The 17,225-nt window shown below is 47.9% G+C and overlaps 1 protein-coding gene across 7 annotated transcripts in view; it reads right to left on the bottom strand.

Moving 5' to 3' along the window:
- The window catches only part of rhbdf1a (rhomboid 5 homolog 1a (Drosophila)), a 34,018-nt gene that overhangs the window by 9,308 nt on the left and 7,485 nt on the right, over nt 1–17,225 (bottom strand). For 4 of the 7 annotated variants that reach the window (XM_028985664.1, XM_028985659.1, XM_028985660.1 and 1 more), the window contains exons 2-5: nt 4,555–4,699; nt 4,335–4,474; nt 3,219–3,326; nt 1,437–1,650 (exon numbers count right to left, since the gene is read on the bottom strand). In XM_028985664.1, the coding sequence (XP_028841497.1) occupies nt 1,437–1,650; nt 3,219–3,326; nt 4,335–4,474; nt 4,555–4,671 (579 nt within the window). In that variant the 5' untranslated portion in view covers nt 4,672–4,699. Of the gene's footprint in view, nt 1–1,436; nt 1,651–3,218; nt 3,433–4,334; nt 4,475–4,554; nt 4,700–17,225 lie in introns of all 7 variants that reach the window. The other 3 variants (XM_028985663.1, XM_028985661.1, XM_028985662.1) reach the window with 2 other exon arrangements.

Genomic DNA, 17,225 nt, shown 5'->3' with positions numbered 1-17,225 from the left:
GTGTCTTCCTCTTTTAAGTCGCTTTGGATAAAAGCGTCTGCAAAATAAAGTAAAGCAAAGTAAGTTTACAGACCTTCAGCAACCTGATGAAATGTTACATATCTTATGTCAATGTGTAAACTAGGGCAGTCAGGATTCCCTGCATACACAGCTGGGGTCGGATGCATGAAAAGCTATGCATTTGAAAAATCGCCATTAGTATATTGATCATTATATTTATCATACTTGCTATAAAGAGTTGCAGATATTTTAGCATTTTTAATATTAGCATTAGTGCAGTAGCACATTTGCTAATGTCAGAGCAGGCTTTAGCCACAAATTTTTACAAAATATTACCAAGCAAAATAGTGCTAGCTGGGTAGTTTGTTTCAATACTTTACTTAAAAACATCTGGTGTCTTTCTTTTCAGAGGAGGTACTTTATATATAAATGTAAATATAAATGTGCTAATTCTAGTATTTCCTAATAGTAATAATAATAATAACTTATTAAAAGTACAATTTGCAGTAATTATTGGACTAAATCTTATATGTGTATATGTGAGTTAGCATCATATGTGTTAGCATTACAATATTAAATAAAACAGCTAAATGATACCGCTAATTCCTTCCCCTACAGACAGTGTAAAGAGGTCTACTTAGCTTATTGCACCATTTAACGAAATATTTACAAATGCTAAAAGTGTCAATATGAAAGACTGAGATGGAGATGCCAGGCCGCCACGACTTGCGTGAAATAGTGTAGTCATGTTTTAGATCGACTAGCGGCATGTGTTTGGCAAAAATAATCATATATAATAAATGGTTTTTAAAAATTACGAGTTGACTGTTGCCAAATGTAGTGAAATATGAGTAGAGTTTTTAACTCACAAATGCACTCAAGTAAAAATAAAAAATCTGGCATTGTAAACCTACTCTTAGAAGTAATAATTTTTTCAAAAAGTAAATGTAACAGAGTAAATGTAACTCATTACTACCCACATCTGGTATTAGTTAATATAGTTAAATATAGTTATGTATTAGTATAATAAAGCATAAAAAAAAAAAGACTGAAAATCCGTTTTCTAGAGAGCAAAGAGATGTGATCTGATGACTGCATCTCAGATCAGGGTCAGAAGGGAAGTGCATGAAGTAATGCGTCCATCACACATTGTCCCACCTTGGTTATGATCTGGGGTTTCTTCAGTTGGTCAGTCCTGCGTTCAGCAGCATTATGTGTCAATAAACTGAACTGAATAGTTCATGTGTCAATAAAACGAATAAACTGAATATACTGAATCAGTGATTTTTTCCTTTCTGATGGCACAGCTCTGCCATGCTGTACGCACGTTGTAATTCGAGATACAGGCAGTCTGTAAAAATGATTCTGTGACATTGTTTTGGCCGGCTGGCCTGTGGTTCCACAATGTTGCGTGAGCGTGCCAGCGGTTAACTCACCTTCTGCATGCCATGCTGTGATGAGGGCACGTAGAGCGGCGGAGGGGTCTCGGTGCTCGTCAGGGATATGTTGTCCTGACTGGGCAGCTCCATCTCACGGATCACCTGTGGCTTCAGCTTCCCGTAGCGCATGCTGCAGTGCCGCAGGCTCTTCCGCTGCCATTTCTGTGTGGCGTCGCTGTCCTTGCTCACGCCAAACCAGTCGGCCGTGCCCCTGGTCCCAACACACACACACACGCACACACACACACACACACTGCGCTCAGCTCAAAAGCCCCAACACACACAGCCACTGCGCTCCCACACACCATTCACTTGGTCTTTAGGAAGCCTGTCTGCAGTACGAGTCCCAGAGACAGAGATGGAGAGAGCAAGAGAGAGAGAGAGACACCGCCGTCCGCGTCATACGAACAGAGGATGAAAACGAGTTGCGAGCAGAGAGGCAGAAAGTCGGAGAGACGGGCAAACCCAAGCGAGTAGGAGGACACGGTAGCAGGAAACCTGTCTGGACAAGCCCTGGCCGAGGAGGCACAGTGACAACGTCTAAAGTCCTGCTATTTGAGCACAACATCCCCCCCCGCACACTGTGGCCTCCTGCTCTGCGCCGCAACGTGCCCTGGCGCCCGGTCACAGGGGCGGGCCAGTGAACCACCACTGCATTCACCGGTCAGCTCGCACCAGACTATTGGCCATTTCAGCAGGACACGCAGGAGGAGACATGTTCAACAGAAAGCGTGGCCATGGACAAGGGACTGAAACCATGACTCACGCAGGTACAGTGGCGGAGAGGCCCGGGCTTGTTTACGGCGGGACCTAAAAATATCTTCCTCGCCGCGAAACTGGACCCCGGTGAGAGCAACCGGGCGGAGTCGGAGATAAGGAACGGCGGATGAACCTGCGCTCACCCTCCACTTGTGCGTGTGTGTGTGTGTGTGAGCACGATCCACGCTGATGTTTGCATTTCTGACATTCCTGCTGCTCTCCCAAGTCTTGGCACCACACCAGAGCGCCACTGGCTCAACCTTGACCGCTATAAATAGTTCGAGGAAGGCGGGAGAAGGGGGTTTGCCGGAACACCTGGAACGGCACTACCGTTGGAGGGAATCTAATCTAACGTCACGAGAACTCGGCCTAGATCCTGCACTCAGTTGCAATGATGGCGTGCCGGGGTGAAAATACATTTTAAAGAATGCCCACCGGCAGATCTTCAGATGGTTATGCACCGTTCCGAGCAGCAGGCCACATGCAGCCCTGTTTCCTGCGGTCACAACTGAGCGCCGAGTCCAGACGATCAGGATCTGATCCGACAGCCACACTAGAACCTGTAGCCTTTACCAGACGCCCTTATCCAGAGCGACTTACAGTCAGTAGTTACAGGGACAGTCCCCCCCTGGAGACACTCAGGGTTAAGTGTCTTGCTCAGGGACACAATGGTGTGTGTTACCCGCTAGGCTACTACGACCCTATTGCTTAATGCTGTATAATAACTGTGACCCGGCTGGCCTGGGATGTTGCTGGCTCCCAACTCCAAAGCAGGGAAGCAACTGGCACAAACCAAGTAAGAAATTCGATCATGACAACGGCTACAGGTGATTACCACTACTACACAACTAGTAAACTACTACTACACTACTACACAACTAGTAAAACTAACAATCAGTAAATAATAATGAGGTGAACTTCCACGTGTGTGTACATGCATGTGCATGTGCGTGTGTGTGTGTGTGTGTGCGCGGTGAGTTACGTCCAGTGCGGCGAGGGGAAGCCCTGACCGCGCTGTACCTGAGGAGGGTTCGGGAGAGGGAGTGGTGCCTCCGGCTGCTGCGGCGTGTGGCGCGGGGCCCTTTAATGGGCACGGTGTGAATCCGTTCAAAGTGCACCCTCCTGCTGCTGGAGACCGGCAGCACGTGGAGGGACCGCGGGAGAGGACAGGAGAGGAGACGGGAAGAAAGGAGAGAAGGAAAAGGGAGAGAAAAGATGCAGAGGGTGAGATCAGCTGGAAGTAGAGCAAAGACGAGAGAAATCCAGATTAGTGAAGTCTGCACGTTTAACACAAATCAACCAGAAGAAGCCATTTATAGTTCATTAGTAATCAGAAACAGGACCGGGTGATCAATACAAACCAACAAAACCTAGTTAAATAAGTTCAGCATATCACGGCTCCGGATTTGAACCTACATGCTATGAAACAGATGAAAATAAAGATTCTTTGTGAAAGTGTACGAGCGCTGAAGGCACCAAAACTATTTTAGCGTGTTTTAGCTCACACCCTCGCAGCCTGGAGTCTTGGTATTTTAAACCGTTTTCGAACGCAGCCTTCGAAGGTTCTGATTAAGCCAGTAGAGGATTCAATAAAAAAAAAAACAATATTGTGTTTTGGAGAAGATCTTCCCTTGTCCTACAACCGTGGGACGACTCGGACCTTTCTGTAAATTCCCATTGATTTGATGTCAGGGGGGTATTGGTGAATTTCTTTGAGACGCATCACCCAGTCCTAATGAGAAACGTGACAGCCTGTTAGTGAGAGCGGAACAGGAAGTGCCCGGTCACGTACAGAAGCAGGGGGTGACGCGCGAGTGACCAGAACCGGGCAAAACAGCCGCGCCATAAAGGCAACCGAAGCCCTTTACTCGTGCTCATCTGACCAAAGTCCTCACCGACGCCGGAGGCGGGAGGCCGCGGAGTCCGAGCGTCTGCTGGAAATTCCCAGCAGGCTGCTCGATCGTGTTAGAAAACTGTACAAACGAGACGGTTGTGCGCACAGAGCCGGGCTTTGTTTCTCTGGAGCCCATAACGGCCCTTCTGTCCTGCCGACCGCGGCCAGGGTCCCATGACAGCCCGACGCGCACGGGGTTACCGAGGCCACGGGTCGTGCCCGTGGCGCTGGAGCTCGCCTACCTCTTGATGGTCTGGGTGATGGAGGACTGGTGCTGGAGGCCGGCTCTGCGGGGGTCGTAGAGGTCGCGTGGTGGGGAGGGGAGATGGGTGGTCTCCACCGGCATGCTGATGCTGCGCAGGAAACCCTGTCGCTTGATTGGCTGGGGAGAGACAGAACGTAGACAGGCGGATTCCAACACCACGAAGAGCGCGGGTGAACGGTAAAAAACACGTGCGCTACCTGGACGAAGGTTGGCGGCTCATCCAGTGACGCCTGGGCCTTGGGGATGTCCAGTTTGAGCCAGGGCGGCTTCTTCCTCTGCAGGCTGCTGGTGCTGTCGCGCCGCGGCTCAGCCATGCTCCCTGCCCCTCCCCACGCCTTCCAGCTGCATCGAGGCCACCGGAGAACAGTCCGTAAGCATCATGACCGCAACGACACGCTTCAAAACGTGTCCACACAGCGGCAGCATTGAGTCAAGGCTGCTGACAGTGTTTACAGACACACACACACACACACACGGAGCTCGAGTGGAACAACTTGCTGGATGTAAATAAGAAACAGACCCCAGATGCTGATGCATTTAGCCGGCCGCTGAATGTTTATTACGAGTGCCCAGAATTAAGTGGTCCGGCATGGAACTCCGTGGGATGCCGCCATTTAAAGGGGAGCGTCCCCAGCACAACTCCGGAGCAGACGTCGGCCTCGCGGCGAGCAGTCAATATAACAACGGTTTTATATTAATGACATGTCTACTCGATGGAGGCAATGGAGACCACGGCAGGGGCATCTGTACAATCTAACGCAGCAAACATAGTCCTTTTCTTTTGGTCCTGACCAGTCAGAGGAGCTTGATGAGCAGCCAACAACGTTCATCTCCCCAATCGCCTAATCTAACGCGGGGTAACGGAGGCCAAAAGTATTGTAAGAATGGACATCGTGGGAGCCTGCTTTGTCTTGCATAACAGATGTCTGCAGGGGGAAGTGTAACATTCCTGTGTCGACGGTTGTGGGTGAAGATTCGACACCCCGGTTTTTACATGTCTTTTGTCCGACGTCAACGTGCGAAGTATCAGCCGTCAGGACCGCCCACCCTCTTTGTCTTCACCAAATGGGAGGCACCGGGGGCGTGACATCAGAAACAACAGGTTCTGATTGGTCAGTGACAACTTCCTGTAGGCCAGTGACAACTTCCTGTAGGCCAGTGACAACTTCCTGTAGGCCAGGGGTATAAATGTCTGCACACATGTGGAAAAGAGACCTCTGAGCTATCTTGCTCAGGGGGTTTTTTCCCTCAGAAGCCGGAAGGCTTCTGGGACTTTTATCTTCCCTTCTCTTTCTCTTCTCCCTCTTTACTCTTTCTTCTCATGTTTACTTTCTCTATAACCTTGGTACCTTTTTACATTCAATATTCACATGTAACTACAATAATTATTTACCGGTGTTAATAAATTAGAAACTGTTCATTTTTAACCTCTGTTGTGCCATGCCTCTTTCTGCCAGGTAACATCAAATTGGAGTGGTTAAATACAGTGCTCTGTGTGGAGGGAGAAAGAGTTTTTTCTACACACTCTATTCTCTTCTCCAACACCACATGGTCTTCATGTGTGCGTTTTTACAGTATGAAATGTTGTCATTACAATATTTGAATTGTTCTAGAATGTTAAAATACATCATAGGCGTGAATGTGAAGGTTTTGTCTGCACGTGACGTGAAACGTATTCCAGTCCCGGGAGCCGCTTTGTTCGAGCTCATGTCGAGAGCGGAGAACAGACCCCTGGGTAATGAGGCGGAGTCAATTAGAGCCTAACCGTCATTAGCGGAACACAAATCATCCACAGAAATGACTTCTGTGCAAACGGTTCCCGTTCATCTTCATCTTCCCCCCTCGCCGACGCGCCACTGGCACGCCGGGTCGCGCGCTGTCGCCGCGGCATTGCGGTCTGGATCACCCGCGCGTCGCCACCGGGCGCAGAACATCTGTTTCCAGTTGTTGGACGAACCGCGGGACCCTTATTTTAGCGCTGGCGATGACGCGAGTGAATCAGTTCAAACAAATAGTAAGACTGCGGAAACCTGACGGGGGCGCTGACGAGGTGAGGCGTGCATGACTGACAGGCCCGAGCCGCAGGCCCTGTCTGGACCGCCATCGCTAATATGGCAGGGCACCCTGTCGGAATACCGCGTCCCAGATTATCCTAATCCCATCCCCGGCTGGTGCGTCATCTGGGGAGGCGGGTGAAGGAGAGACGGTGGCGGCCGTGCCGTGATGGGAAGCAGCCCTGTGGTGGAATGTGGGGGACGTCCTCGGGCTCTTTGTCTGGCCGGGCTGTGATGACTGCGGGGGATTACTGCCACAGACGGGAACAAAGACGGCCGAGCCCGGGGACAGGGGCTGTGAACGTCCCAAAACTCTGAGGAACAAGGCACGTCTTACCCTTTCTAGTAATGGTACCAGACACAGAGGCGGTGGTTGGCCTAGCGGGTAAGTAAATGGACAAAAAGTTGCAGGTTCGAATCCCGATCTGCCAAGGTGCCCCTGTGGTGCCACTGAGCAAAGCACCGTCCCCACACACTGGTCCCCGGGCGCCTGTCATGGCTGCCCACTGCTCACTCAGGGTGATGGTTAAAAGCAGTGTGCTGTGCTGCAGTCTTTCACAATCACTTCACTTTATTCATTTTTATTGGTAAAAATGATTACAGTATGGCGGTAATAATCTCCTCAGATTAGTAGAAATGTGTGTTAAATAATATATGGAATGCTAATTACTGCAGAAACATAGAAATGTTGGACATGTTATATGTTGTTATATTTTAGATATGGATAAGTGATTAATACATTTATACATGCATTTATCTGTAAAAGTAGTAGCCTCAGTCAAATCCCTTCCCTAATTCCGAGTACCTTCAGCATCAAGGATTTATTACCATGCCATCACATTGGACGCCATGATTGACGGTCAAGAACCAAAAGTACACATTTTTCTCACAAATGACTTAAAGGAAGCAGCATTATGGTCCCGTTTGCGCTTTTTTTGGCCAGAAGCCGACCACCCACATGCACCACCATGACTACAGACCTCTATCGCTTCATTATATTTCCTATTATATCCAGCTACAGGGCTCTGAGTGCAGCGGGGTGATTAAATGAAAAAAAGACATCAGCCTCCAGCTCTGCGCGGCGAGACGGAGATGAAACTGTCCTCCACGCTTTCTCGGTGTTATTTGATCCCGGCCCCTGGAGTCATAAAGCCGTCTGCTCCAGCCGCTGCGCTTTGGATCTGGACACCGACCCGCCGGATCTGTACCAAAATTTACGCTCCTCGCTTCCCCGCAGCTTTAGTTTCGGGGGTGGCTGAAGTTTCAGAGGCTCTTTGAACTTGACTTCCCCTTTAGCCGTGCCACAGTCTCATCTGAGGTAGCCCATGAAATGCTGATTCCAATTAGAAATATTCACAGAATACAAATATTACAATATCATTGATAGAATTTGGTTCAGTCCAAACTGCGACCTTCTCGTGCTTATCGCTCTATTTATCCTTGGGTATATAAGCCTTGATCTCCCATACGGAGCAGGGGGAGTGAAGAGAAAACTCTGGAACGGCAGCTGTGTGGGTTTTTTCTCCTCCCTCACATCCTCCCCTGGGATCAGGAGCCTTCAGCACACTGATCCTGGGCGATACTGACCCCCTCACACCCCTTCACCTGGACAAAGCGGCGGGCTTATCCGCTTTACCGGGCCCGGGAATTTACAAGCCCGACACTGGGAACCGCTGAGGGAAGAAGTGGCCCGAGCCAGAGAGGCCGGAGGAGTTCCGTTCACGGCTCTCATCCGGAAAATCCACAAACGTGACCGCGTAGAGGCACGAGGGGAAACCGTCTTCTTCAAAGGACGCCGGTTCAGGGGTCAGACAATCTTCTGTTCACACCGGCCCTGGTTTACCTAGGATTTAGTTTAACTGCGTGCCGCCCCTCTTCTCCCCCATTACAGTCACCCAAGATTAGCTTCCTGCCACCGGGAACGCCTCAGGCGAATGCCTGCCGCAAACAAACGCTTCCTGGGGCGGATGAGACGCTTTTTATAAAACCGAGTGCCGCTAGCGCTGAGCATGTCGGCATTTTACGGATGGGCAAGGCTGTGAAAGCGCCCTGATTAGATTAAACCCGGCATTCCGTCAAATTTCACCCATTAACCAAATCTGGAAATTCATTAGCGCAGCAAATGTTTTAACTTCATCCATCAAGCTATTTCATTACATTTTGCTTTTTCATAACCATTTAAAAGACTAAATCTGTGCACAGTAGAGATTACAAAACTTTCAATAAAAGTCAAATGTTAAAGGTTAAAAAAGCTCAACTGCATCAAATTTTCGTTTCTTAAACCAAAAAAAAAAAAAAAAAAGCATCTGATTCATAATTCCCATTCCCAGTCAGTGTGTTGGCGTTAGAGGCAGGTGAATTATTTTGTGAGCCCGGCTGAAACGGAACTTTCAAAAGACATAGAAACATGTCTTTTATGAACATGTTACCTAACTGGACTAGGCCACTCTCCCATCGTAACCATATGGAATAACATGCAAAAAAAAAATCTAAGCACCCAAGATTCGTGATGCATCGTTTCAGCCCCACAGATGCTCTCCAGACGTTTCACAGGTACCACAGCGGCACCTGCACGGCATTCCGGGGACGTTCAGGCGTCTGATACAGCTGTACCAGGTGGAGGGCCAGGGCTTTGGTTGAACAGGTGACGCTTCGAGAGGGAGAGGGGTGGGTTTTGTCCTTTTTGGGTAGATTTCAACAGGTCCTCCATTTCCTGGAGCCATCGTGCAGCGCAGCCTTAATGGAAACTTCCTGTCTTACAATCGCCACCGTTTAAAAATAGCCTCCTTAAGAGGTCCGAACAACAAAGGGGTGTTGTCTCACAGTTCATGTACTAACATACAGTTTATAGCCCTATGCTACTATGACTGCAAAGGTCAATGATTTGAAAATGTCGGTCTGAAAATGTTGTACAGAGCTGGGATTTGCAAATCAGGATATAACCAATAGATCAGCAAACTTTTTTTAGATTTTTTTACATTTACAGCATTTATCAGATGGCCTTATCCAGAGAGACTTACAATCAGTAGTTACAGGGACAGTCCCCCCCAGGTGTCTTGCTCAGGGACACAATGGTAGTAAGCGGGGTTTGAACCTGGGTCTTCTGGTTCATAGGCGAGTGTGTTACCCACTAGGCTACTACCAGCCTTTTCAGGTGACATTGTGGAGGAACATTTTTTCCAACTTGGTACTAGTTTAGTTCCAGCTATGTAAACTCCAGGTCTCACCATACCTTCTCAGTGGAGGCTATTTTTAATAATCTAACACAGAGAACATATTTATTATTTTTCATGAATCAGATTCTTCAAAGTCTGCTCTCTATTGTCACCATCATGAGCAGCTTCATAAGATGATCATGACCAAAGGAAACGTAGCAACATCAGGACGGTTGGAAAACCAGGCCCATCCCCAGAATGACTTGTGCAGCTGTCACAGCCAATACACCTCCAGCCCACCAGAGAGCACCAGGCCAGACAGAGAGACGGCGACCCGGAAGCGGAAACGAGAGCGGGCAGCGTAGAGTATAAAAGTCAGGTAACCCCGAGGAGACGCTGAATTTACTTCCATAGACGACAGCCTTATTTTCCCACGCCCGACTGATTGATGTCCATGACCACGACCTTTGCCTGTCCCCGACCTAGAACTTTGCCTGCCCCTCTTGTGACGACAATCTCTAATCGGATTCTCCAGTGTGACCACGACCTTCGCCCGCCATCGACCTTGAGTTTGCCTGCCCCCTTTTGCTAATACGATCTTCCCCGTTACCCCCCACGGAGCCAGAGTTCCCTCCCCGCCGCGCTGCGGCGCTTCCACGGCCACACTCCCGTTCCAGCTCACCTCCGGCCGCCTTATCACCGGCCAAGTGCCTCCGGTCCTCCTCTCCCAGTACAACGACTACTCCACCCGCTCCAAGCATGCCTGCGAATGCGTCCCCGAACTCGGCCAGTGACAGCAGCAGTCAGTTTTGAATAAACTCAATACGAACAAATGTGTGTTCTTATTTATTCAGGAAAGTGAACTAAATATAATGTACATTAAGGATTTGGTGATATATCATATGTACTTGATGTAACGTGGCTTGTTCTACGTGTGATGTAGAAGATGACTATATCATGAACATCGAATATAAATCCAGCATGTACTTCGCTTTCCAGGTTCGCATTTCTGCCCCATCAAAGCAGACATACAGAAAATATTATTATGATCAATATACTGGGGTTATAATGAACCCCTCATCCAATAGAACGTCAGGCGTGCTCGCAGCAGAGAGCCATTTTGGAAACATATTCATATTCCATGTGCCTGTATGGGTTAAGTGATGCTCCCAGTCGGTTTCTCGGCTGCCGGTAGATGCCAGTCAGCTCGACGTGTGATTGAAGCCGACTGGAGAACAGCGGCCCCGGGCCACGGGGAAGGTAACATGCAGGAGGGACGAGTGGAGAGACGAACGTTCACCCTCACCCTGAGGCTTTCTGCGGAGGCAGACTGAGGGACAAGCCACCACGGAAACAAGATAACATGCTATGGATATGGACATGACAAAACCCCAACATCTCCCACCCACTCCTGTCCAACATGACCACAGTGGGTCATGTGACCTCTGCCCCTCCCATGGGGGGATTCCCCACCAGCTCGAGGGTTTCACACGGCAGCGGCACTTTCGGACCCTGACCCCTGCTTTGAGCTCCTCGAGGTCTCGTGTCCATGCCCTGTCAATCGCTGCACGTCTCTGCACGATCCCGGTCCTTAGCTGCAGAAATCGGCCGTTTGATCTTTTTATAGAATCTTGGAACCAACAGGGACCAATTAGGAGCCTGTCAAAAAAAGAAATGGCTCTGCGGAGCGTGGATGGCTGCTAAGAGACGTCAGGCGTCTATAAATAAACGCGCGGCGTATGAGAAGAGACAGCGGGCCCAGGTGACGAGGCTGGTTTTGGTGTCGCTGTTGTGACATAACCGGGGTTGGCACGCTGCGTTCTCTCTGTCGGCCTTCCTCTCTCACACAGTGATACGCTGGCCCACCTCCGCCTGCCGACGAATGGCAGAGCAGCGTGCCGCTCACTCACGGCAGCCATGCATGTGGGGAACCTTGGCTAATGTCTGGATCCTCCGGTCCGAGGATCCAGGCTGAGGAAACGCGTCGCATGCTGAGGCACCCGGCCTCAACGCACAATGAGAACTTGGCCCGTCGCGGCTGACCGCAGGATCGAGTATCGCTGCTAGAGAGTCTGGCTCATGGATCCGTTCCATCTACTGCATGTTTGTTCGTCTTCGTGTCTGGACCCACCCTACTGGTTCCTGCGGCGATAAGCAAATGCTTCAGCATGGGCGCATTTCCGCCAGGCTTCGTTACTAACCTCAGGCACCGTGGCTGCAAGAAACTGCTCCCATAATATTCCGTTACGCATTAATGCGAGGGGGGCGCATGGTATGGCGGCTGAAAAAAGTCAACAAAGGCTTATGCAACTTGTGCAACTTCGGCGTGAAGCTGAAAATGCCATCGCAATATTGCCAGTAATAACGGCTATATGATGAAAACTATGGAAAACATTCCAACATGACCATAGTTTGGAAAATAATGGCCAAGTGAGGTGTAATGACCAAATGAGGAAATCTTTTATGCAAGACAATGTCATTTTTTCCCGTCAAATAATAATCAGAATTTGCTGATTTGTTTGATATGAATATTATGACATGCAATGTGAATATGTGAATGCAAATATCTGTGATGATTAACAATTATATGGCCCTTTTCTGTTCAAGCTAATAAAAAAAGACCAATGAAGGCCCATGAAACCCCAGCACATAAAATAAACTTTGCAATAAAGCTGACAAACATGCAATTTTTGTGCAATATGTAGGGGTGTGTGTTGGCAAGGATCTCACGATACGATTAGATCACGATATATATTGTGATACTGTACATACTGCGATATTCCACAGTTCACTGAAAATGTAAAAACAAACACGATGCTGTAATTGGTCTGCAATGTTTTGCGATGGAATGCCTAAAATGCCCAGCTGTACAGCGCCATCTACTGGAGTGGAGGCCGTAGTCCCACACTGATTCTCATCTCTGCCGACCTCGCAAAAGAAAACGCTTGACGGCACTACCCAGTTGAACACGTATTTTATGTGTGGAAGTGTGGATATAGGCACAAACACAACAGCAGCCAGGGTTTAAATGAATGAATAATTATCATAGCACTACAGATCATTATCAAAAAGAAGCCTTTTATCCAGATCAAAATGGAAGCTTCAGCATGCATGACCAGTATAACCAGGTCAAACCCACATTTCCACAATATCATTTGCAGTGTTGTGTGTAAACTGAGCTTATCTGCCATCATCGAGCTTCCATGCTCAAAGGCAGCGATCCACACTGCAGTACAGACTCTATAAACATCTTAAACACATTTCCTGTCTCTTCAAGCTTCTGCATCTCAGATAAGCCCAGGCATTTTGCCCCAGGTATGTTAGAGGCGACACAGCGGAGAGGAAGCCGGCGCGGAGGCCGTCACCGGGCCCAATCACGGGGCCTCTAATGAGCCGGGCTCTGCCGGATTTAATTACCACATCCTGATTACTCCCAACACCATCATTATGCTGCTAACTGCTGCCTTACTGCCTCCAAACTTTTTAACTCGAAACACGTTTTTTTTGTTCCCGGCTCAGACTCGGAGCAGCGGATTCTTCTGTGACCGGTGGTCGTTTATGGTGACACGCTGCCGTGCGGCGCTCAACGCTCTCATCCAAAAATAGCCTCATATATATTTAACAGCGACTGTGGGCTCCTGTGGGCTCCTGTGGGCTCCTCACCCAAGCTGCAGCACATACAAATTCCCATTAAAAGCAGAGCGTCCAGAGACAAAGATGGGCTGGTGAGAGTAGAAGTTCCAGCGCCACAGTCGCTTGTTCTCGCTCAGGGCTCGCCGGCAAAGTCCGAGTTGTGCTTAAGGCGGTCCCGGCAACAGCAGGTTATTCAACCGATGAATTATTCAGCGCCTCCGCACGCATGAATAATGCACCTTTGGCGGGAGGGAACGTACCCAGCCCATCGCACCCTGCCCCGCCTTAACCCGGCAGCACGAGGTCTCGCGGAAGATCACCTATCTTGTCTGGGTCGCTGCCAGTGTTTGCAGAACTAATCTGGGATAGGTCTTAAAACGGGATTATGGGTAACATGACACAAAGACAAACATATATGTTATATTACAAATAGCAGTGGTGAATGTATTTTTTGAAATTCTTTTGACAAACATGGTAAGTGCACGGTAAATGTTGTATGAGATCTCTACTGAGCACAGATTTGTCTGCTTTCATGGTGATGGAAAGCCTAGTGGGTGGTAGTAGCCTAGTGGGTGACACACTCGCCTGTGAACCAGAAGACCCAGGTGTCCCTGAGCAAGTTGCTCCAGGGACTGTCCCTGTAACTACTGATTGTAAGTCGCTCTGGATAAGGGCGTCTGTAATGTAATACTGTAAATGTAATGAAAAATCAGAAGACTGTGGCTGAGCTGTAGGCCAGGACCCTATCGCCCTACACCCACATGGGTGCAGTCCCCAATTTGCCATGGTCCAATTTGCCTGACCAGTGGGAGACAAATACTTTTCCCTCCCCACAAGGTCCCATTAAACCCTCAAAAGAAAACCCTCTGTTGAGCGCAGCCTGGGAAGCGGGGCTGCTTGATGGCATCATGCCCGTCCATGCCGAGGCGGCATATACAGTACAGGCCAAAAGTTTGGACACATGTGTTCTCTTTATTTTCATGACCATTTACATTTGTAGATTCTCACTGAAGGCATCAAAACTATGAATGAACACATGTGGAGTTATGTACTTAACAAAAAAAGGTGAAATAACTGAAAACATGTTTTATATTCTAGTTTCTTTGCTCTGATTACTGCTTTACACACTCTTGGCATTCTCTCGATGACCTTCAAGAGGTCGTCACCTGAAATGCTTTTCCAACAGTCTTGAGGGAGTTCCCAGAGGTGTTTAGCACTTGTTGGCCCCTTTGCCTTCACTCTGCGGTCCAGCTCACCCCAAACCATCTCAACTGGGTTCAGGTCCGGTGACTGTGGAGGTCAGGTCTCCACTTTTTGTTAAGTACATAACTCCACATGTGTTCATTCATAGTTTTGATGCCTTCAGTGAGAATCTACCAATGTAAATGGTCATGAAAATAAAGAAAACACATTGAATGAGAAGGTGTTTCCAAACTTTTGGCCTGTACTGTACATTCCCTCACTCTCAACTAGTGCTGGAAACGTTAATGTTCTAATGCAAACGAATCACATCCTTCCATTTCCACACATATTAGCATTGAAAATTCTTTCCCTTTGGTTCCTATCAGTGAAAGGCAGGTTAAAGAACAGGACTGAGGAGACCTTCCAAGCTACGTCCGCATCAGAAGGACATGCACATTTATATTTGTATTCATATTACTGTCGGGTAGATTCTGGTAGGGTCTGATTGTGGCGTATAGCCGGCAGGAGAGTTACATGAGGCTTATCCGTCTCCAGTAAAATGAGAAGTAATTTGTGTCAATATTTCCTTTTCTTTTTTTGTCATGGTGCTGTTAACATGGTGTTTGCGTTTTGTTATTTCTGCCTTTCTGCCTACTATTGTTAAGTGTGTGTGTTGTAGATAATAAATGGATGGCGCCTGTCCAGGAACCATAACCGACAATGGATAAATGGAAAAGACATGACTAATAAAATGATGGGACGTCCAAGGAGATAACAATGGAACCATTGACAGCGAGTGGTTAAGAAGCATTTTCCCTCCACAGAGACAGAATTGTCTTTATTTTCGCATTGCAGTCAGTAAATGCACAACGTGGAACACACTTCTTTTCCGGATACTTTTGGACAATCCTGCTGGAAAGAGAGGAACAATTCCCCATCAGCAGCAGGTCGACGGTATCAGCACTAACGTTGTGAAAGGGAATACAGCATTTCATCTCCGGGGAAAAAAAAAAATATTACAGAAGTTAAGACACAAAAAACGGCACACAAGCGCCATGCTGTGTGTAGGACGCGGGTCCCTTTCCTGTTGTGTGAGGGGGTGAAGGCGGGACTCTCGGCAGAAGCATGCCCAGACAACATGTGATCTTCATCTAAACGCTCCTCAGCACAATGTCAGCCTGAATAAGCCCCCACAAAAGGCTTCATTGTGTCTCCCGCCGCAGTGTGATTCACATGAGGCTGAGCAGAAGGTTGGGGTTCTTCAAATCCAGGCCGACCCATTTCTGTTTCCAGCCTTAAGTACCAACGCCCACTGGACGGAATACTCAAAGTCACAGTGCCATTCAGCAAAGGTAGAGTGGCTCCCTAACCAGGCTTCTCTAATGAATATTCAGGACTGTCCTCCTTGTTATGTATTACTGTGGACACCGGGCCTGGAAATAAAGATGCGAGCTAAAAAACATTCATCTAATGGCATGTAAACTTCTACAAAGGGCATAATGACGTCAGCCCACGAGGGAGTCATTAGGATATGAAATGGGCCACAGCAGAGGGAACTGCGCTGAACAAGACACCAACGGCCAATTCGTTTGAATCAATCAGATATCAGGCTGGTTTCAGACTTTCACGTTCATCATCATCAGTACGTTCTGATCTTGATCATCACTTCCACTTGTATGTCGCAGGAATTTGCCAATTGATTAAGAACAGTAATAAATGAATAAAGACATCCACCTGAATGTCTTAATAAATTAGAATTAAAACTGTTATTTAGGTTATATAATGTAGAGTATGTGACAGTGTTCATTCTGAAATCATGAGCATCCAGTGAGCTATCTGCTGAACCTAAATGATTATGATATCTATATAATGCTGGGCAGTGGCGGGTAAAGAAGCGGACTCATAATTCAAGGGTTGCGGGTTCAAATCCTGAAGCAGTCAAGGTGCCACTGAGGTCCCCTTGATCAAGGTCCCGCCCCCACCTCACTTTGACTTCATTATTCTGAGACGCACACTGGAACTACTGACCTGCAGGTTGTAGAAACATTTGTTAGCCTTCTTTTTTGGCTGAAGCCAAAGTCATTTTAGTAACGTTCTATTTAAATAATAGTAGTTAAATAACAATAACGTTCTGTGTGTAGTTTAATATACAATAGTTGGGATTAAACAGGACAGGGCAGCCTGACAGGAATAAAAAATGGGATGGTAAAAGTGTTTTATGACAGCTGGGATCAACAGGTCCTTTAATCATCCAGGCTCACAAAGCAGGAAATTACCGTTGCTATTAGCAGTGACCTTTTTCTAGAAGATGACCCCAATAACGTGACCGTGACTATACCAGTTGTGTCCTTTTGGGCACACTGACCTGCAGTGTTAACAGTATTTATGTTCTGGCTTATCAAAGCAAGCAAAACAGGCGACTTCCCCCAGAAAATAAGAAAAAAAAAAATCCCCAAATATTCCATTACATCACATCCTCTTCAGTGGAGGCCAATGGGGCAGAGGTCACATCTCTTCTTATTTTAGGACAGGCGGAAGGAACTGGAGAGCAGAAGATCTGGAGAGATCTCAGCAGAGGCAGGAAACACGCTCGTGTCTGGAAGTCTTCTCCACGTCCAAATCACGGGGGGCTAAAAGAAACAAATGACACCACTACACTGGTTCCACACAGGATTCCCGCGCCGTGTGTTTCAAAAAAAGGATCTGTACTCACAAACACTGACCGTGCTAAATTGTACTCCGTAAGTAGGGTTCATTTATGTAAGGGGTTTATCCCAGGCAGGTACATGATCTTTGCCGAAGATACGAAGACTATCCCTGATTTATGGCGTTTCCTCTGTGGAG

Source organism: Denticeps clupeoides, chromosome 7 (assembly GCF_900700375.1).
Source record: "Denticeps clupeoides chromosome 7, fDenClu1.1, whole genome shotgun sequence".
NCBI lineage: Eukaryota > Metazoa > Chordata > Actinopteri > Clupeiformes > Denticipitidae > Denticeps > Denticeps clupeoides.
This window is presented reverse-complemented; position numbering and strand designations above follow the sequence as displayed.